Source organism: Hippoglossus stenolepis, chromosome 6 (assembly GCF_022539355.2).
Source record: "Hippoglossus stenolepis isolate QCI-W04-F060 chromosome 6, HSTE1.2, whole genome shotgun sequence".
Lineage (NCBI taxonomy): Eukaryota > Metazoa > Chordata > Actinopteri > Pleuronectiformes > Pleuronectidae > Hippoglossus > Hippoglossus stenolepis.
The window spans coordinates 7,050,529-7,072,520 of NC_061488.1; the positions used below are offsets into that span (position 1 = coordinate 7,050,529).

General features: G+C 41.0%; 1 protein-coding gene across 1 annotated transcript in view; it reads left to right on the plus strand.

Annotated features, from left to right (window-relative positions):
- The first annotated feature begins 2,968 nt into the window (after nucleotides 1–2,968).
- The window catches only part of LOC118110465 (acid-sensing ion channel 1), a 44,407-nt gene continuing 25,383 nt past the window's right edge, over nucleotides 2,969–21,992 (plus strand). The window contains exons 1-2 of the mRNA XM_035158220.2: nucleotides 2,969–3,968; nucleotides 8,586–8,781. Of these exons, the coding sequence (XP_035014111.1) occupies nucleotides 3,607–3,968; nucleotides 8,586–8,781 (558 nt within the window). The 5' untranslated portion in view covers nucleotides 2,969–3,606. The remainder of the gene's footprint in view (nucleotides 3,969–8,585; nucleotides 8,782–21,992) is intronic.

Genomic DNA, 21,992 nt, shown 5'->3' on the forward strand with positions numbered 1-21,992 from the left:
AGGCCTGGAGGGGAAACGCAGCGCATCAGCACCACGGACAGCAGTCACTATAATAGTCAGTATTTAAAGAATGTTGAATACACACACACACACACACACACACACACACACACACACACACACACACACACACACACATATACGACTTTAGACTTTTGGACATTTTGTTTTATGACTTGACTTTTCATTTGTGTCTTCAAATCTTTGAAATTTAGATATTTGGTTTGTAATCTTGTGTTTGGATTTGTTAGTTCCTGTTTTACTTCGAAGCTTCTTTCCTGGTGTGTCTCTCACTTGCTTTACTTCCTGTCTCTGTGTGGGGTTTTCCTGTTCCTGTGATTGTCTGCACCTGTTCTAATGGATCCCACCTGAGTTTAGTCTTTCCTGTTTCCTTTGAGAACATTTTCCTCATGTGTTAGTTTTGCTGGTTTCTTTACAAGTTGGATTTGTTACAGTTTGAGTTCTGCTCTCTGTCGTTTCTCAGTTTGGTCCTTTGCCTTTTTTTGGACTTTTAGTTGATCTGCCGGCCACATGTCCACTGAACTATAAGTCTGTTGTTTTATTTGTTTGATTAAATCCACCATCTATACCTGCTCATCTGATTGTTCTGCTTCTTGGTTGTACCAAAAAAACAGCATGACAAGACACGTACAAGTAGAAAATTAGGCATTATTCAGTGGACCTGCAGTGTGCAAATGAACAATAATCAAATAATCAGCTGCATATGAATAATATCAGCATACCTGAGTGATTACATGATTGCGAGATTGGAGTGTTCAGTGCTTGTGTGTGTGTGTGTGTGTTTAGAGTTTGTGCGGTTCAGCAGTGTTCAACAGCTCTACAGCTTTGGATAAGAAGCTGTTTTTCAGTCATGTGTGGTGGACATTTTAAATGTCCATGGATGTAAAGTGGCTAAACTGGTGGACTTTAAAACATCAGCCCATATCGGGAATTTTTGTTTCTGTAATATCAACAGTTTCAACCCCAGCCCCTGTTCTGTGCAAACTATTACTTTGTATTACTTTTGCATCTCCATCGATAGTTGTGTGTCTTTGTAGTCACTTTGGATCTATCTGTGGTCATTTTACATCAGGTAATGGTCATTTTTGACTTTGTGGTCATTCGAATCTCTTCATAGGCAGTTTGCTTTTCTGTTTGTAGACATTTTAGTGTCATTTGTTCTCATTTTCAGTTGCTTTGTGGCCATGTTGTGTCTTTAGGGCCATTTGTTTTGCATCTCTGTGTAGGTATGTGTGTTTGTGGTCATTTTGTGTCTCTTAATGGCCATTTTGTATCTTTGTGGTCTTACGAGTCTCTTCAGGCAGTTCACATCTCTTTGTGATCATTTTAGTATCTGTTGTTGTCGCTTTGAGTCGCTTTTATGAGCCTTTTGTATGTTTCAGTGGTGATTGTTTCCCTTGTGTAATCCTTAGATTTTTTGTGAGCAGTTTGCATCTCTTGATAGTTGTGTATATATATATATATATATATTAAACCACACAACTTTGCTTTCAAACATTCAAATTGTACAGCTTGTGCACACACATCTGCATTAGTTAGAGCTTTGTGTTGGATGTGGGAGGAAAGAAAACAGCCTCTGGGTACAGTGCGAATGTACGAGGACTTTTAATGTCAGCGATTAGTTTTTTTTTCTTCGTGTTGATTCATACAAGGTGGGTAATGAATCTTTTATGACAAGTAATAAATATTTTGTCATATTAACAAAGCTTGATTCAGCCTTGTTGCGCTGCCAGATCCATTTTTCATGCCAGTATCCAGCTGGGGACTAAATGTCATTGTTTATTCATGGTCCAATCTAAACATGGCAAAGACAGTATCATCAATAATATTTCTTTTTTTTCTCTGCCTGGTAATGACTTTGTTTTGAAAAGTTGCAGTTGAGACACCTTCACCTCTGCTCACAAGATATTCAAGCTTCATAACTCAAGTTTATAGGCAAAGTCGTTTTAAGTTTGACGAGCGAAACATTGTTTGCACATTACCGCTCTGTAATGACGAATACAAATCCATAACTGTGCTCCTTAGTAATGATAGAAAACAACTTGTAATATATTTCCAGCTTCTTAAATGATTTTCTGTATACTATAACAAATATGAAACTGATTATTTGGGCTTTTTATTTCGGGACCTTGATACTGTGGCTCCACACCACAATCAACACTGCACAGACTCAAAAGCACAAGATGGCAGCACTTGATATTATAGCTTCATTTTGGACGAGAAGAAGTGAATACACGCCTTTCATCTTTATACAAAGACCATGGCAGGAAAAAGCCTGAAAATCATTATAAGAGCATTGTAATGGTGGCTGTTGTATGTCCACTAGGTATTTATTATATATACTCTCGGCCTCATGTGTGACCCCTGACTTTATGTAGGTGATGTCCAGTTTAATGTCTTGTGCAGTTTTCTGCCTCTTGATATCGTCTATTTAGATTAGTGCTGGGTAGTAATACGGCCAAAAATCATATCAAGATAAAAAATGAATTATTCAGTCTATAATCATCGTGGTAAATTTCACTCAACTCTTCTTCATGAGCAGAGAATGAGAAATACTTGACAATAAACTCAATATTTAGCCGATCTGAGGTAGATCGATATGTTTTACAAGTCCTCACTGTAATGCATAAGCAATATATCGATAAATAGGTGATATTGAACTTTTGTGATATTGCTATTGAGGAAAATTGTATTGCAATAATTACTTAAATTGTTTCAATGCTCAAAGGTCTACTCTGAGTTTATGTGCAGTTGTGTTTTTCTTTTTTAATAACAGATGTTAGCTGTAGTTATTTTGTCCTCTATCCAGGTAATAGAACTCACAGTTGATGAACAGCAGCAGCTTCCACTCTCTCTCTCCCCTAGTCCACTGCACACACACACACACACACACACACACACACACACACACACACACACACACACACACACACACACACACACACACACAGGAGCTCACGACTCAGCACCGACCAGGATAAAACCACCAGTCTGACTCTCACACACGCTGCTCTGAGCTGAGGAGGACCAGTGAGTGACAGAGACGTGGTGTGCGTGCGGTGGAGCTGCAGAGGAACTCCTGATAAACGAGCGCAAGTGTCAGAAGGATTTCTCCTCCTCTCCTCTCCTCCTCTTGTTGGCGTGCAGGCAGGGATGATGCTGGCTCCTCGGGACTTCAGCCCGACCAGCGGATTCTCAGTCCGCTGAAACACTCCCTTCTTCTTCTTGCTTGTTTTGCTTTGACTGCAAACCTGCACAGCATCTCTCTGCAGCGCAGTGGGGATGGACCTCGGTTTGGACGACTTAACGCAGGAAGAGTCCTCCAGCTCGTGCATGCATGCATTGGTGAAATGTGCCACTTTCGCTCGCAATTCCCACTCGTCTGACTTTTTGGAGGAGCGACGTATGCCGGACCTGTTTCTCTCGCAGTGTGCATGAGAGATGGCGACGAAACCGCACCAAGTCCAACCCTGGCTGTCTACGCACCTGTCCGGCTGGATCATGGCACTTTACGCCACAGGTGAATGAATCTCTCTGAGCAGTGAGTGTTTTTCAGCCTGTTTTCGAGCGTGTTGCACAGAGACGATGGATCTCAAAGTAGAAACCGAGGAGCTGGACTCGAGTCGACCTCCACCCATTGAAGTTTTTGCGCACAGCTCGACCCTGCACGGGATCTCCCACATCTTCACGTACGAGCGCTTCTGCATCAAACGCTGCCTGTGGCTCGTCTTCTTCCTGGGTTCCCTCACCTTCCTGCTGTACGTGTGCGTGGACCGGATCCACTTCTACCTGGAGTACCCGCATGTCACCAAGCTGGACGAGGTCGCGACCCCGATCATGACGTTCCCCTCGGTCACTTTCTGTAACCTGAACGCGTTCCGCTTCAGCCGCGTCATGCGCAATGACCTGTACCACGCAGGGGAGCTGCTGGCCCTGCTCAACCAGAGGTACCGGACTTTACTTCACATGTTGTTGTGCATGTGACTTTTATTTATCTTCTATCATTTAGCAACTGCATCTTATTTTTCCGTTTTAATATCCAAGCAACCCTTCACTGCAACTCTCCATCTTGTCTTTTTACAACCTGTCACTGTAAACCCATGAAAGTTAACAATACACCACACTTGAGTATTTCAATTTGCTGCCATCTTATAGGTTACTATACTCCACTGTATTACACAGGGAAATACTTTTGACTTTATTTGACAATTACAGTTATTTGGAGCTTTGGAGGTTTAAGATTTTAGATTCAAAACCTCCAATTATGATCATGGTATATGCATAATAGGTCAAATTGGCTCCACCTTTTAATATTGAACCAAACCTTCACTGAAATTCTTCATCTTGTCTTTTTACAAACTGTCGTTGTACACCTATGAAAGTTACAGTACTAAGTGGTGAAATGTAGAACTACATTTGTCTTTATGTGACAGTTAAAAGTTATTAGGAGGTTTGGAGATTTAAGATCTTAGATCCGAAACCTACAATTATGTTATAAAGTATTATATTGGTATAGATACAAATTTGAGCAGTTAATAAAATTGGCTCCAGCTTTTTAATATCGAACTAAACCATCACTGAAACTCTCATTGTAAATCCATGAAAGTTAAATATTACACTTGTTAGTGGTGGAATGAATAAGATTTAGATTTAAGATACAAAACCTATAATGATCTTGTAAATTTATATATATATTATAGATTAAATCATGTATATATAAACCAACAATCTAATGATTATTATAGGTTATATTATAGATTGAAATGAAATTGAATCCACTTTGACCTACAACGGTAAAATGCTGCTCAAACATTAATGCATCATTAATAATAATAATACTAAAACACTCTCAAGGGGCCAGTTTTCTGGATTTTGACAACTTGCATTTCATACATTTGAGTAACACTTTGAATGCAGGACTTTTACTTTTTCGGGGAGAACTTTTTACAGTGTATATTTTAATAAGAGAAGGATCTGATGATTGTGTGTCGCTCCTCCTACGAGCTCTGATTCAGTCCGGTGCTTGGAGAGCAGGCTTGAATCAACGGAGGCATCACAATCAGAGAAATCCAGCTGCCTTGCCCGTGCAGCTGAAGGCTCTGGATCCTGGAGGAGGCAAACAGCATGTACTGTATCAGTCTGTAACCTGTATGCACATGCAGGGAGGGAAGGATGGAGTCTGGGAGTTTTTTTCATTTGCACACTTAAACCCTAACGTCTCTGAAGAAATTCCTCCTGCATATTAAATCCACTTGTTTCTTTTGTGTGAAAGATTGTGCTACAGTTGTCAAATTAAAGAGGAAACGGACGTAGAGAGAGAAGAGACTGTGAATAACATTGGGTTTGAAAGCTGTTTAATAGACATGTTGTTTTCCCTGTGGTGTCATAATGTGCAAATGTCAACAGAGGCGCTGCAATAATGAAATAATCAGCAAGTTGGTGTCAGTCAACGCTGTGTGTGTGTGTGTGTTTGTGTGTCTGTGTGTGTGTGTGTGTGTGTGTGTGTGTGTGTGTGAGAGAGAGAGATCTGGGTGATCAGAAACATTAAAAAGTAAAAGCTCAGATGATGTGAGCCTCTGACAGGCTGTCAGTTGAGTAAATCGAGGACAGGACTCGGCACACAGAGCTAAAAGGCCTCTGGTGGTTTTACTTTTATGTGGCTATACAGCCAACTTCGTCCCTAAATCTTTAATGAAGATCCCAGACTCTACACTAAAATTAGATTTTTTTTCTCTCCCTGTGACTGATAATCAACACTTGCCATCTGGATTTTTGTCATGAACACATTTACTACTCTCATATTTCCAGGCTCACAAGGGTGATTTTTCAAAGTTGGAGATCGGAAACATAATGAAAACTGATTTTTTTCCTTCTAAGTTTCCTTCCCTGTGTGCTCATCTCCGCTCTGACACTCTGAAGTAGGTCTGGTGCTCATTATCCCGCCTCCCTTGGCTAGGTAGAGAGGCGATGAAACGGCACTCTTGGCTGTTATAGACCCAGCCTGAAATGAAAGCGCTTGTGGCATGAAATCCATTTAAGACCATTCTCCGCCCACTATCTCATGTTTGGAGTCACCGGTCTGGGAAATGTCTTGTGGCATGATATTTAAGCTGCGCACATGCTGAAATGTCAGCGTTGATTCCGTCAGCTCATGCGTTTGGGACTTTATCTCATAAGTGCCTTCTGGGCCGGGTTTGTTCACTACGCTAACTGTGGGGAGCAAAATGCCCCTCCTCAATTAAGTTCCTTTTCAGTCAAACAAGAACCTCCCATCATTCTCTGCCACAGTGGAGCTCACCCTAAACTTAATGTCAAGAAAAATCCATGAGCTCATTTTTAGGGTCAGGGTGGAGGATTTCATCCAGGCTCCTTAATGATCCTGTCCCCTCACGAGAATGAAAACCATTACTGCACCTTGTTTCATAAGAAATGTAATAGTGTAAAGTGTCACTGTATGATGCTGTAATTATGTCGTACATCACCCGCACTTGTTTGAACAATGTAAACTGCTGAATCTCATCTCTACTCATGTCATGCAACGTACACATGTGGTGTATTTAGCATCGTGTTCTATAAGGGACCATATTGATGTAGCTTCAGTTATATGAGTCATTTCCAAAAAGTTCATCATATGAGGCAGTGGTAAGGGGGGGGGAAAGTCCAAGCAATCTGCTCTTTGGTGAGTCCATTAAAATGGTGACACTTTTAATAATGGCACAGTGGGGCATCACAGCGAGGTAGAGAGCAGGAACATTTACAGCTACTCTGCGCTCTTTTAATACAAGGCAGCGTGGTCATATTTTTGTGAGCTCCATTTAATAAAAAAAGAAATTTCCCGCTGCCCCCGATAATGTTGCTTTGTGATGAGGGTGGACCGGCTCCCCGCTCACTCACGGGGCTTTATTGTCTGTGCAGTTTGAAAAAGTGATTTTTTTTTTGGTGGTACAGAAAAAAAGGATTAAATATCACCGAAATGCAACTGAATGCCAAGCTATCAATAATGTGCCAATATCTGTTGATGCTTACACAGGATGAAAAGAAAATCATTTATGTAATGAGTGATGAAGATAATGACGAAGCATTAGGAGAAATTAACTGTTCATTTAATTGATCAGGTCTAATAAGGTCAGAGCATTGATTCATTCAGTCGTTGTGATACATCTCAGTATCACAATGTAAGAAAAATATGGACCAGACACAATATACAGTTTATCGGAGATCAAAGCCAAATGCAAATCTGATAGTTGCTTGTGAAGAATCTCTAATGATACACAAGCATATGCTGCAGTCTAACTTGCTAATTTGTAGCAGGTATAATGTTTACTACTTTATTGTGTCTGCATTCATCTGCTAATTATTTGAAAGTGGCTGTAGGTCTGATCTATATTTCTATACTAATAGTGCTAACATGGGAGAATTATGTAATTGTGTGAAGCACTGAGCTGAATCTCAAATTCAGCTTCTGTATTCTTCTGGTAATTTCTTTCAAATGTGGCCAACAGACCTTGTGCGCTGGTGATGACGCAAACGATCTTGCTACGTGGGTGGCTGAGCTCCAGTTAGCATAGCGGCGCAAAGTAGCCGACATTGCAATGGTCAAGAGCGGGAAAAGCTGGTAACACAAATAGGAGACGAGACGGTGACATTTTAATCAGGCCTTTGCAGTCCACATAGGTCAACTCCTGTGTCTACAGCCGGTAGCTGTTTTCAGTGGAAAAGCCACTAAAACCCAAGGTGCACTTCACCTAGGTACAATCAGGTGGACGACAGACATGTGACTATGATTGTGAATATATTTCCACATTTAACGGCTAGAGTGCAAGATAACCAAGATGAAGATCTGATGATGGTACTAAATGAAACATCACCAAAGTTATTCCATGACAAACTAATAGTTCCACAAGCTCATGGTGGCGCTAGTTAAGATTCATAGCATGATCAAAGTCATTATAATGCAACATCTGGAAAAATACTATACTGTGCCAGTATGTCCAGTAGATGTCTGGCCACCTTTTTAAAGGGGGCTATCAATAAAAATACAACATTTCAGAATGTCGCCATGAGCAAAACTATCATCTTAAAAAACATTTTCTGTTTATGTCTGAATCCAGACAAGTGAGATCTGAGCTGAAGAACTCTGTGGCCTGAAGCTGCTGCATCAAAATGGACAACTGGGTTTATGAGGCCTGTACAGCTCTTGTCTGAAGTTTATTATATATTGTAAAGTAAAGTGTTACAGAGTGATTTCACCTCAGAGGCAAAAAATGATCTTGTCCATTTTCATTGTTTTCTGTCCCTATTGATTCATTCTAAGTTGTATTTTTAAAGAGTAGAGGTTCTCTGATAAAGACTGATCAACGTACATGAAGTGTGAAAAAAATCTTCAAAAGGATGAAGTTCCCTTTTTATCAGGTCTGCTTTTTCATCAGGCTCTGATTATTCACTGTGAAGATTCACTGTTCAAAGAAATCCATCAATCCACTCAAGGATAAGACATAAAATCAGTGTTTATAAATGTGAAATCTATTTCTTCAACCTCTTATTTTCTCCGTTTGTCTGTGCAGGTACGAGATCAGAGACATTCACCTTGTGGAGGAGAGCGTCCTGGAGAGCCTGAAGGTCAAAGCCGACTTCCACAATTTCAAGCCGCGACCCTTCAACATGCGGGAATTCTACGACCGGACGGGTCACGACATCAATGACATGCTGCTCTCCTGCCACTTCCACGGCACTGAATGCAGACCGGAGGATTTCAAAGTGGTGAGTCGTCTCCAAGGAAACAGTCGCGATGAGAGGATGTGTGTGATGATGTTCTTTGTTTTGTTTATTATGAACAAATGTGATTTAAAATGACCAAAACTAAGCTTGAAACTCTGCCCCTACAAAACTGAATATTTATACAAGACTGAATCCAGACCAAAATCTAAATATTATTAAAAACAAGGATTGTGGACAGAAACCAATACAAAATTATTTACATGTACAAATAATTATAATTACTAAAAATTGCAGAAGGTTTTGTGGACCAAATTCCATAAGTCTGATCATTACATTGAAAACATGAGGAGGAATGAAGGACCTGTGCAGTTTAAGCGTCGATTTGTTTGAAATGACGCCACAATATCAACACTGACGATCGATACTCTTTCTTCAGAGCCGCACACACATCACTCTTTCTCTCTCTCTCTCTCTCTCTCTCTCTCTCTCTCTCTCTCTCTCTCTCTCTCTCTAACACACTCACACACACAAACAGTGTCGTCGGACATATGTGTAGACTCAAACTTTTACTGTCCAAACGTGTATGTCGAGAAACAAAATAAACACTGTCAGCAGATTACTTGATCACTATAACCAAATTATTTAAACAGCATTTGTGTATATGAACGATTCTGTCCCAAGCTTTTTGATCCATGTGAACTGTTGATCACTATATCTGTTATCTCTATTTCCACTGAACAGTTCAAAATCAGATGCAGGACAACATTCCAGCGCCCTTGATAAGCAAGTGTTAAAACCAAGCACCGGTGAGCTGTGTAATCTATCACAACACATATCCGTTAAGATTAAGGTAATTAATAAACCAGTGTGTTTGATTTGATGTTTCAATAGAAGAGTGCAGCCAGCACACACTCTAAAATCAAAGGATTATCTATTTATAGCGGGTGAAAGAGTAATGAACCCAGAGAACAAAGAACAAACCTCTGAGTGAACCGAAGGAAAAGTATGTAGTTTCCTGACCTGAGGATCCCTGCTGTGTGTTTTCTCTGTGGAGGCTGCTGGTTTGAATCCTGTGTAAACTTGTCACAGAATATAAGAGCTTTGTTGTGATGACCTCTATCTTTTATTCCCAGAAGCATAGACACACGTCTATCATTAATTCCTTCTTTCCCTTGTTTTCTGAGGATCACGTTGAGGTGTGTTTACCGGCCTGTGTATAAAATGCCTTGAATCTGTGCCGAATAGTCCTTGTTAAAATTTATGATCAAACACTGTTTTGAGCTTTTTATTTATTTAGTTGAATCCCAGCGGTTCTGTGCAAATGTTTACATCTACCTTTTCATCTTTTCTTTGTCAGTGTTTCCACTTGAAAACAAGGGAGGGGGGGTGCGTGGTGCAGCAGTGTCCTTTTTAAAATGAAACCCTTGTGGAAGAGAGATGTGTGGAGCAATGCAGCAGAGCTGGTCAAAGTGTGTTTAAACCCTCCACTGATACATGAGCGTGACGGACTGAGGAAGTTTTTCCCTGCAGCAAAAAGTAGAGCTCCCTGGCTGCAGTGTCTGTGCCATAAAACCCTGCTGTTGCTGCTGGCCCACCCAGACGCAGTCGCCAATAACCACTGGTATCTGATGTGGTTTTTAATTTGGAGCTGAACATTGATCACTCCACGCAGCAGCCTCGCTGAATAGATTGGATTAATTTTTACGGGAGCGAGAAGATTCACGTTTCACTCCAGTGCACATCTGTGGTGGTGTGAGACAAGTTGTCCATGAAGTGAATGGTGGGATGTCTTTTTTTCCCCCTTTTAATCAGAAGAGTTGAGTTAAAACAAGCTTGCATGTTTTGGACTAAAGGATTTAATTTTGGCGGGCAACATTAAAACACATTCAGTGAAAACAAAGATGAGCTCATCACACGGCCACTGGATGTAGCAGCTGCATTGAGGCAGCTTTGAGGAGATATTTCTGCTTATGGGCGATTTCATTTTTCTCTGAACCCAGTGAAAGTAAAACTACTGGATTCCTTTGTATACGTCTCATCATGTTGTGTGAAGCACAGCGATAAGAGCAGAGTACCTTCTTCATCAGAGGCGTCTGGCAGCAAGTTCAAACTCTGATCTTAAGATTCGATATAAAGATGGATGCCAGCTCCCAAAAGTAAAGCCAAACCATCTTGATCATCCCCTAGTGGCTGGCTGTAGTATAGGTCATAAACCCCTGCTCCTCCATGGTAGCGGATGGGACATGTAGTTCTTACCATACCAAGTTTATATTTTGTTGATACGTTTGCTTTTATTTAGTTATTGATAAAGTTGTTGCTTGCACCATCTTGTTTCTGTCGACGTCCACTGCTTCACCATTGGCCACATAGAAACTACATTTCATCTCCCCTGTGTACACGCATATAGGCGATTTGAAAGTAACTTGTAATATTTTAACATATTTTAAGCCCAGTTAGCCAGCCCACCCCGAGGCTGACTCAGAACTTATGTTAACGCGTGTTTGTGTTGCAGCGAGTAATGAGAGAAAAGAGCAGTTTTTTGAGACCCCATGGAAATGCATGAACATCTTCAGGCCTTTTTTTAGTTAGTCCTGCCATATTAGGAGACCACTGCTACTGCACATCTGCACTGCACCGACATTCTACACTAGAAGTTTGTATTTATTATTGTTGAACTGTTTCCCCTAGTTAAAAAAAAATCCCTGTAACTGTTGAATTATTAGGGAAGACAAACATTTTCTGCAGGAGATAAATGAGCTGGCCGTTTTGAAATCGCTATCTTGCTCACTTATTCACAGCTCCCTATACAATACTCTCTCTATAGTTAACTTCATCATGAGCAGTAAATTTATAAATTTATTATTATATATTTGCATCGCTGGCAGCTGTTGAGTTGTAAAATTGTAATTTTCACATCTTGGTTCGTACAAGGCAAAGAAAAGGAAGCAAATGCAGACAAAAGTGAGCATCATGCAGGAGGCAGGACACGACGTATAATTCTGCAGTAGTAAGCAAAGGGGTTTGTTTACAGTACATTGACACTGGAGCTTATCACCAAACCCCTTTTTCATCTGGACATATTTATATTCTTTTTGGGGTTTTAAATATTCATCATCAGACTTTGCTCACTCGCTGTGAATTTTCCATTTTCCTGCTGTATGGCCTCACTCCGGACATTTTAATGGAGTCTGGAAGAAACTTGGATATTTGCATTCTCACATACGGCCCCTCTGAAAGCAGGTGGAAAATGGGTTCACATTTCAGATCCTGGTTCAGGGATGTGGAAGATTGACAGTCTGGCAAGGAGCAGGTGGAAATTGCTGGTATAAATCCTGAAGGCGGTGATTGGAGAACGAGGAACATGTGAGCCGGCAGGGTGTTAGGAGATGAGGCCAGGTACAGGTCTGAGATCGCTGGTGGTCAGGAGGTGAATGAAAGACACTAAAAATACCCATAAAAAAGAAAGGGCCTAGAGAGGAGAAAATGGCTCAAGGCAGGGACAGATGCAGAGGGAAGAAAATAAAAAGGACTGTGAACGTCCTTGTGACACATCGATAAAATGGAACTGATTGCATTTCTGGATTGTTGCAGGAAATACTTTTGTGTTGCACTGAGGAATTTTTGAAGGCAATATAGAGTGAATAGATTTACACGCTTCAGACGAGAGTAAAAAGAGACTGATTTCAGACGCTGTCGTAGTTTTTAGGTCTGAAAAAAGATATGGCTTTATGTATGGATTTAGACGTGTGTTTGAGGTCTGACTGTTGATCTAAGAGCTGGTGTTTGGTCTCTCAGTATCACATGCTGTCCACTTTTGTCAGATATAAAGTGTTTGTAGTCGTTTTGGATGGGCAGACTGAAAAATGCGGATAATGGCTCACACTCTCAGACGATATCTCTCTCGGTTGTTCAAATGAAAAGGGCCACAAATAAAAAAAGAGGTGGTTTCTGATGCCATCTGAGGAGCAATCTGGAAGGAGTAGAGATCTGGTGTTAGCCATAGTAGGAGTCTAAAGGCTTGTTGGTTCTAGCCTGGTTCAAGAACTCAGACTATGCCGACTCACATCTGGAATCTATCTCCAGAAATCTGTCTATGTGGCTTGCATATCTAAAGAACTGTTCAACTTATCTGATTATGTGGTCATGTTGGTCTCAGCTCCTCAAAACGAAAGTCGACTCTGCCTTCAAAAAGTTGCACTTGTGGATTCTGCAAATGTTTAAGAGGCTTGACTTTATTGAGCTGCTTCAGTTTCAGGGTCCTGTTGTTGTTATGCGCCGGCTCACTATCACGATGACTGCGTTCACATGGACTGGCTGCAATATTCAGACTTTTTGGACCTTATTCTGAATAATTTGCGATTATGATGTTTTCACAAGCTGCTAATAGATTCCATTCATATTCCTTTTTACATGTTACAGAGCATAACCTTAACCTATACATCTGATGCTCCGGCCAGGAATTAAAAAACCCAACCTGAAAGTTTAATGAACGATGCTTCTGGTTTACACTCGAACCCAGGGCATGCATTATCAAGCTGTTAGCTGTCATATATTAATGTCGAAAAATGCTGCGATAACTCTAAGAGGATGTTGTAATATGATTAAGATTCATACATGTCTACATAACGCGTTTCTTATTCCGAGTATGACCCCATTAGGGTCCCGGGAATCATAATATGCTGTTTACATGTCACTGTCTTATTCAGATTATCCTTTAAATCGGGTTACCATGGGAATATTGATGCCTGAGTAGACATGTCTACTGTCCTGACCTGCTCTGACTCTGTGAGGCGCATTAATGTTAATATCAGTGCTTTTCCTGCAGAAACTAAACATTTGCTGTGAAAAAGACATAAAGATTACAAAGCTAAGCGTTGCCTCCCAGCTTCACACTCAAACATAACAGGACTTCGAATTGGTTTGTTCCCCTTAGAGCAGGAAGAGAAAAATATTAAATTCCGCCAAAACACACCGAGAGGTTAGGATCGTGGTTCTGTGGCACTTTAATGATGCAGTAGGCCGAGCGGCGTGCCCTTCTCCTAAACCCAAACATTGCATCACGACTCATCCCTGATAGGATTAGAGACAGCCTTCTGGTTGTGCTCCCAAACATTTGGCTATTGCTGCCTCAATAATTCATCTCGGAGCTGGAATATGAAATGCACACATATTAGGCTTGTAAATAGGTGTGTGTTTGCGTGTGTGTGCGGTGTGTGGTGTGTGGTGTGTGGTGTGTGGTGTGTGGTGTGTGGTGTCTGGTGTGTGTATTGTGGTGTGTGGTGTGTGTGCGGTCCTAATACACTCAAGCATCTTATTGACCTTTCCTTGTTTTCTTCTAATTTAAGGGGCATGGATAATTTGTGTAGTAGTTAATTTATGTAGCGCCCAAGTCCAAGACTCAAACTGCCCCCTCAACCCCCTCCCATCTCCAACAGCGTCGACTGTGATCGAGCAGTTTCTCTTCTCTTTGAAGAGCCGTGTGGTGCTGAGGAAATTTCATTTGTCCAGAACATAGTGGCAGCGGAGAGGTGTTTCCCCCGGAGAGGTTTAAGGCCTTTATTTCTCCCTTCTTAACTTCCCTTTGTTATCTACATCAGCGCACAGCTCCAGAAAACTGGAAAATGCACTCCCTTTGAAGACCACCTTTGATGCATTGCATTGTTAATCTTTTCATCGTTTCATTGCAAAGTGCTTGATGAATAAGGAAAGAGGTATATCCCAGCTGACTTTACTTTGTGAAAAGATCAAAAGGGGAAGAATAAAAAAAACGAGGCTGATGAGGAAATATTTCAGGGCCGCTTTCGATGAGAATACAGATTCAGTTCACTCCACTGAACTGACAGGATCACTTCTGTTTTTGAGAAAGAATTTGATGTTCCAGGGTGGATTCTTTCAACTGAGGGCTCACACAGATAGTTGACGACACTGTGTCATCTCCTGACGCAGGATAATAAACATACCAGGTAGTTTTCTGCATCGTCTCTTCTAATATTTCCTCCTCAGCTAAAGTCGTTTTCAGTGATCTGTCAGTGTGATGAACGCTTCCCCAGAAACTGAACTATGAAGTATCTGATAAAGTATCACTGTATATATGTTATGTGGTATGATTGTTGTTCATAGAAAAAAGTTTTTAAATTGTACTCACTAGAAATCAATAACTAGACAATTATATAGAACTTTTCTAAACAATAAAAACTTAAAGCCAGAAAAAGCAAAGAGAATATGAGCACAGAGGAAGTAAAAACTGTAGGAATAAAGCAGTATAAATATATTAAACATTTCCAAACACTTTTGCAGTGAGTGAGAATTTTAAAGAAGATATTTAAAGGAAGCTAAAGAGTTGTTGTGTCTGAGGTTGATAGATTTCCAGAGTGTGAGGACTGTAATTGGAAAAGCGCAGCCTCCATTTCATCACAATGGAAACCTTGGAAGTAAAGAGCAGGGCCCTATCTGCGGTTTTCAATCTTCTAGTTGGCACATATACCAGGTCAATAAACCAGAGAGGTGTTAATGAATGCGCCTGTTTAAGACCTTAACATTCAGCAATACAATTTTAAAATCTATTTTATGGAACCTGAATTGATGGAAAAACGATACTGAACATTGTTGACTCGATAAGAGGTCAACATTGATTCTTAGTCCCCTAGACTCTTAAAATTTTAAAATTTTAGTTTTATTCCAAAAATGAGTCGACATTTTCCTTGTCATGAATCCATCAAAATCCTAGAGAATCCTGCAAAATTTTTTACAAATTTGTCCAGAGAATTCGCCACGAGAGAGTGTTGATTTTGTTTCCAACACACAACAGGCGCAAAACTGAAAGAAACAAAGAATACAAATATCTCAGGATGTATAAGAGGAGCCATATGACTTTGAAAGATGAGATTCAAGAGACTTTAGTGATGAGAACTAATGTCGGCAGCAGAATTTCTACATCATATCCTCCTGCGTTATTTACCCAGGCAGGAGATTTTCCTGTTGGGAATCTGACCTGCACAATCTTCTGCTGAGTTCCTCACACTGTATGTGAACGGCAAAGTCAGGAGAAAGTCCAGACCCACTTGTATGGACATTTACTGAAGTTCATTTCTGAAAACGGCTCAACACCGTTAAAACGAGGGCTAGTCAGACTCATGAGGAGAGTTGCTCTGTTCCTTCTCACAGAGAAACACTTTTAGAATCGCATAAATGGCTGTGGCAGTTATCACTGTCTTACTGAAAGCACTGCAGAGTGCTTCCCCTCTGTTCCTCAACAGTTGAGGAGAATCATCAGTCCTAATTGGACTCTGAGGTATTTCTGTAGTAGACGGCAAACCGTGCTGATTGAAAAAGCACAGTTCATCACCAGTGAACTCCAGCGGAGGAGAACGAAGCGAGTTTCCCACTCTGACGAGCCCCTTCCCCTCTGTCTCATGCTCGGCCCCCTTTTGTTTGTCAAACTTGGGCTTTGACAGCTTCACCTGGGGAATAGATGCGATAGCGAAGCTCCCAGCGCACTGCCGTCATGACTGTAGTGTTATAATCTCTGTTCTCTGATCGCTGCTGTCATGTGTCAAGAAGGCGACGTGCATTTGTAGATTTAGTCGACAAAATGAAAGACCTGCTGTGCGTTGAAGAAGAGAAGAAGCGACATGAGAATCTGCATTTCACATCATTGTATCATTTGCAAGCTGTATTAAAGTCTGCAGAAGAAAGATGGTTATGTAACCTCCAAGGACCATTCCTCCATGTTGTAAATGGGTCCCTATAAATCCTGTCTATCTTTTATTATATTACTTGCGCCCATTTCCCAAAGCGTTGCAGTTTTTATTTTAAAGCTGTGGCTGTAGCTGCAGAGATAAACTAGCTTTGACAAGAAATAAATACGTAAAGTTGACCAAATGTTTGCAGTGATGGATTATACTTTTCCAAAGCAGGTTCAAGCGAGTCCATTTTCAAACTGTTCTGGCACCAACTGAAGTCTGGAAGGAGGGGAATCTAAAATGACTTGTTTTGACTTGTGACTTGTGAACTACCTCTTTAAGTTCATGTAGTAACGGTCTTTAGCCTCAACCTGAACCCTCTAAAAGCGACCCAGAGGGTGACAACAAGCTCCACTTACCCTGACAAGAACCAGACTCTTGGGGCGTTGCTATAACCGACCATCTTTCCTTGGAAAGATTTTACGTAGGCCCGCATTTCCTCTGGGTTTTAAGGCCTGAAGTGACAGATGGGAAGCACGGCCACCGCCAACACTTCCAGGCGGCTCCTGGGTTAGCACAACTGCTCTCCACTTCCCGGCTCCTGAACCCATTGCATTCTCCTGCGCTGACTTTACGCAAAGTTAAGTCACCTCCCGGTCACAGTGTTTATCCTCGTTTTGTTTGCTCCTCTCTCGCTCCCTTCTCAGGCAATTTTCTGCATTCCTCCTTCGTCTCCACCCCTGCGTAGTGCATCCCTCACATGAATCCCCATGGGCATGACAATCCTCATTATGTTTTCATGTCGTGCTCTCTCCTCCTCTTTCTATCTTTCCTTGCCTCGTCCTCATGCCCTTTGTTCTCCTTGCTCCCATGACATCCCCTTTTCACTCCCTTGTTCAGGAGCCCTGAACTTTAAAAAACAAAAGAAAGAGGCAAGAAAAAAAAACTTGATGAAGAGAGCATATGTGGGGAAATTAAGGGCACAGAAAACTACTTATACAGCCTCTTAAATGCTTCCCACAACACCACTGTGATAAACACATGAACACACTCGGAGAGGATTAAATTAATATTTGCCCCACCGTGCTGAACGAGGGGTATTTAGTGCTGACCACCATCAAACACTGATTGAGGGGCTGAGTAAATGCATTACCTAGATCAGCAGGTGAATACTCTGAGCTCATAATGGGAAGTAATCCTGCGCAGGAAAGTCACATGTCAGCAGCAAGACTGCCGAACACAGCAGGAGCTGCAGCTTTGGTGCAAATTTATCAAGCGTGTTTTAAAACAGGGATTTTAATAAACATTCGCTTCCGCCTCACATCCCTGCAGGTTAAACCCTCACATCATCATCATGCGTGCAGCTTTAAAGACATGTTAAATCATCAGTCGCCCTCTTGTCATTGCAGACATTACCTCAAACTCAGGAGAGCTCAGTAGTCAAGGTTCAATCTAAACGTGGCAACAAATTCAACTGAGGGTTGAAGGAAAATAGCAAAAGAAAAGAATAATTAACCGGAATGGCCGCCACAGCCCAACAGCCGCCTTCAATTCAATCAAGCTGCACCACAATTAAAAGACTTGTAGGCATCCCTCCACCGGGGGGGTTGTTTTCATCTGCATGTATTTATCTGTTTGTCTGCAGGATTGTGCAAAGACTACTAAACTGATTAACAAAACTTGGTGGAAGGATGTGGTGGGTCAGGAAAAAAACCATTGAACTTCGGTGCAGATCTGGATCAAGGGGAAGGGAATCTTGTAGAAAAAAATCAGTACATGACAGTACATTTATTTATGAGATTGAAATTTTGAAATTTGCGTTGGATTTCATAAGGGGACTGTTGACATTGTGGAGGTATGCACTCTTTAAGTGTCATTCTAGTTTGTATATGATTCCTTTTTAAAAAAAATCAAGATCCATGAATTATCTCCCTCAGGACAAATGTCAAAAGAAAAGTCCATATACAATGTTAAAGAAAGTTAAAGAAAAGGTCTGGTTCCCTTTATCCAAACCCTTCCAAGTTTCGTTGGAATATGAAAAACTGTTTCATTCCCTGGGCCATCGGAACACTTAACAACCAACCATAATAAGCTTTAAACCTGCTCTCTACCTCATATGATGCTCTTGTTTTACACCAGTGCAATATCATAACATTTATTTAATTATTTATTCAAATGCAATAAGCACATAATCGTTTTATCTGGAACTTGTTAATTTTGAATTTTATGGCTGCTGAGGAATGAATGTGTGTTTGGTGGTTGATGTTTTTAAATGCACTAAACTTGACGATCCCTGTTAATCTCATTGTATCCTGTACAATGACAATAAAGCTTCATGTTCAATTCTAAATAGTTGTTGTGTACAGGGTTGAAAACATAACCTCCTGGGCAGAGTCCAATGAGACGACCTTATTAAAGAGCGCCAGGCGAAACCGTAATAAAAAACATTAGCACTTTGTTGCATTTTGTTTTCGTTCACACACCAACTTTCCTACATTGACCAAACAGGTTTCTCCTCTCAGGTTTCCACTGGATATAAAAGAATAACGAGTTTGTTTCAGGCCATTAGAGGCGAAAACCTTTAGAGACCAGAGAAACAGACCCACGGAGAGTGTTCAGGGGGAGTTTAGAGAGTTATTAAGTGCAGGTGAAAGGAAGGCGAACATGGAAGGATGGGTTCAGTTTTTACCAGAAGAAATCAAAAAGCTTAAAATCATCTTTGACACGAGAGCGATGGCCCGATTGATCATCTGTGATCACTGAGACTCGAAACATCTCCATTTGTATTCACTAAATGAATAAGCTTTCTTTCCAGTGTTCCTCTTAACTGGGAGGTCCAGTTCAATACCCCCAAACTCACCTTAAAGCTGCAAGACCCATTTCAAAGGTTGGACAGCCACACAGCATCTCCATGACTCCAGCTGGTTTCTAGACGGATCAGTAATGCTGCTCGAACACGCTCTATTTGCCCGGGCCTGAGAGGGGGGAACGCTTTTTATGAAGACATTTCGGACTCGGGGGGAAGGAGGAGGGAGAGGGGGGGAGAAGCACAGCAGGGCTGAAAATAGCCCGGGTTGGCTGCACTGCTCTGCACATGGTTTATTTATCCTGAGGAATAGTGCAGGTGACTCGGGGGCCGGGCTGTGTGTGGGTTGGAGGCAGGCTGGCAAAGGCTCGCTGTGACTCAGACTGCTGGATGGAGCTTAGGAGGAGGAGACTGAGCAGGAGTGATGCCGCAGTTCAGGCTGCCGAGCTCCTCTGTACTCGCCTGACCCCGAAGCAGGAGGTGGAGGAGACACAAAGGCCTCAGATGGGAAACTGGGAAGTCAGCGGTGGAAAGTAACTAAATACATGTACATTTACTCATGTGCCGTACTAGCATTATTCTGAAGTACGTCCATCTAAAATTTTTACTCAATAACATTTCTGCGGCATATATTGATAACATGTATATTTTCTTTGACAGCTTTATTTGCAAGATCAGTTTCAGATCCAGCATCAACATTAAAATAACTATAGTGCACAGTCCGTTCTAAACCTGTTCATTCTACTTCATTCTACTCAGTAATATATTTTATTTTAGTTTAGAATTTATATTTTAGGTGCATATTTTTATTTTATTACTTCACTTTATTTTAGTTTCTATATTCTATTTATTTTTCTTGCTTGTGTGGTTTTCTTTTTAAATATTGTTGAGCATAGTTAGAGGGAGCCTGTGACCCAAGACTTTAATTGTCAGCGACTGCTGTATGTACTTGTGTGTACATGACAAATAAAGTCCTGAAGTACTTCTTGAAGTACTTGAAGTCTGTTTGAAATGGGCTGTTTGTTTGGTGAGCCAATATAACCAAATGCACAAATTTCCAAAATGGTTCCCTGAGCACAAACAACACTGAGACAGTGAAACTGGTTTTGCTAATCACCTCCAAATCTCTATAGAACTAATAAGGGACAGATTTCAGCTGAACAATAATATCAACAGAACTGAACAACATGTACTGGAATCATGTTAAAGCACCAGGACGTGTAATATAACTGAAGAATGAGGAAAGCTTATTAACTCTCTGGGACCAATTAGTCAGCATTACTTCTACACAATAAACAATGTTAACAGTCCGTATTGATGTGTTATATTTACTGTGTGGTCAGAACACTTACCGCAGAGTGTCACATGCTAAGTATGGGGAGGGATGAAGCAGAAGCGTCCCTCCCCTCTATTGTGCCAGTAGGTCATTAATTTGCCAGGAGCGCTGTGCTGATTGTTGGCCTACGTGCCTGTGCAGCCCCAGTCTGATGTGAGTCCTTCTGACAAAATATGATGCACAGTTAAAGATTCAACCGCTGAATCCAAACCTCCACTGCTCCTAAATCCTTGTGTTAGAAAACGGTGTCTGGTTGAGGTCCCCGGTCGTATTTCAGATGTTTGACCATAGAGATGGTTTAATGTGAAATTACAGTTTTTACATCGAAAGGGGTTAAACTGTCTAATATTTCACAAAAATCATAAACAAACAATTTGTTGTTTTTAGTTCCAATCATCAATCAATCATCTCATGGCCCTCAGATTCATCTTATGGTTTTACCCCCACCAAGGACATTGTGTTTTACAGGGCGGATTTCCATTAAACTTGGTGGAAGGTATGAATTGGTGAAGAACCCATACAATTTTGGGGCAGATCTGCATCAGGGGAAAGATTCAGGACTTCCTCTAAAAACCTAACTATATTTAAAGAATAAAACTAACTACACTGAGGGAAACACAACTTCCACATTTATAAATCAGAATCAACAAATGAATAGCGTCATAAATATTAGTCAAAGGGCCATTTTTCCACCAGATGTGTGTTTTTGCCATTGATACTTTTACTTGATTTTGATTTTAAGTGCTTTAGCTTGTAACCTAGTTTTTTTAGGGTTCTTGTATTGGTGTTTTGTCTCTGTATTTCATCCAATGTCAGCCTGGATTGGCTCCAGCTCCTGTGCGACCCTCCAAGAATAACCAGCGGTATAGATAATGTATGGGTGGATGGATTTCTTGGTTTCTTCCCCCACTGTGTGTTTACATCTGGTGGAAACTTTCGACGGATCTATGCATGACGTGCAGGCAGTTATTGTTTCAACACACTCAGGTCGAATTCAAGTCAAAAGCCAAATGTTTCCGAGGTTTTCGTGTCAGAGTGAATCACCGTCACGTTCACTTGATGTCATGCTGCAGCCATGAAAACATGAACTACTGGGCTTGAATATTTCACTCGGTATGAATGTGATGTTGCTGTCACGATGCAGACTATATAAGATATTGTTTAAATGGAGCTTCATTAGGAACATTTTAGTGATTCAAATTAATTATCCAGTCAGATGTACAGAGCTGCACAAACAGCAGTTATCTATAATCCTGCTTTGCAAGGGAACATGCACCGTAAACACAGCTGAGTGATAGAAGCAAACAATCAAATAATCCTGCCGCAATACAAACAGCACTGACGGAGAAGAAGCTGCTGGGTTTACACTCGGCTCAAGCTGTCCTGAGTTTTTATGTGTAAACTGCACAAATAACTGTGTTGAGACAGA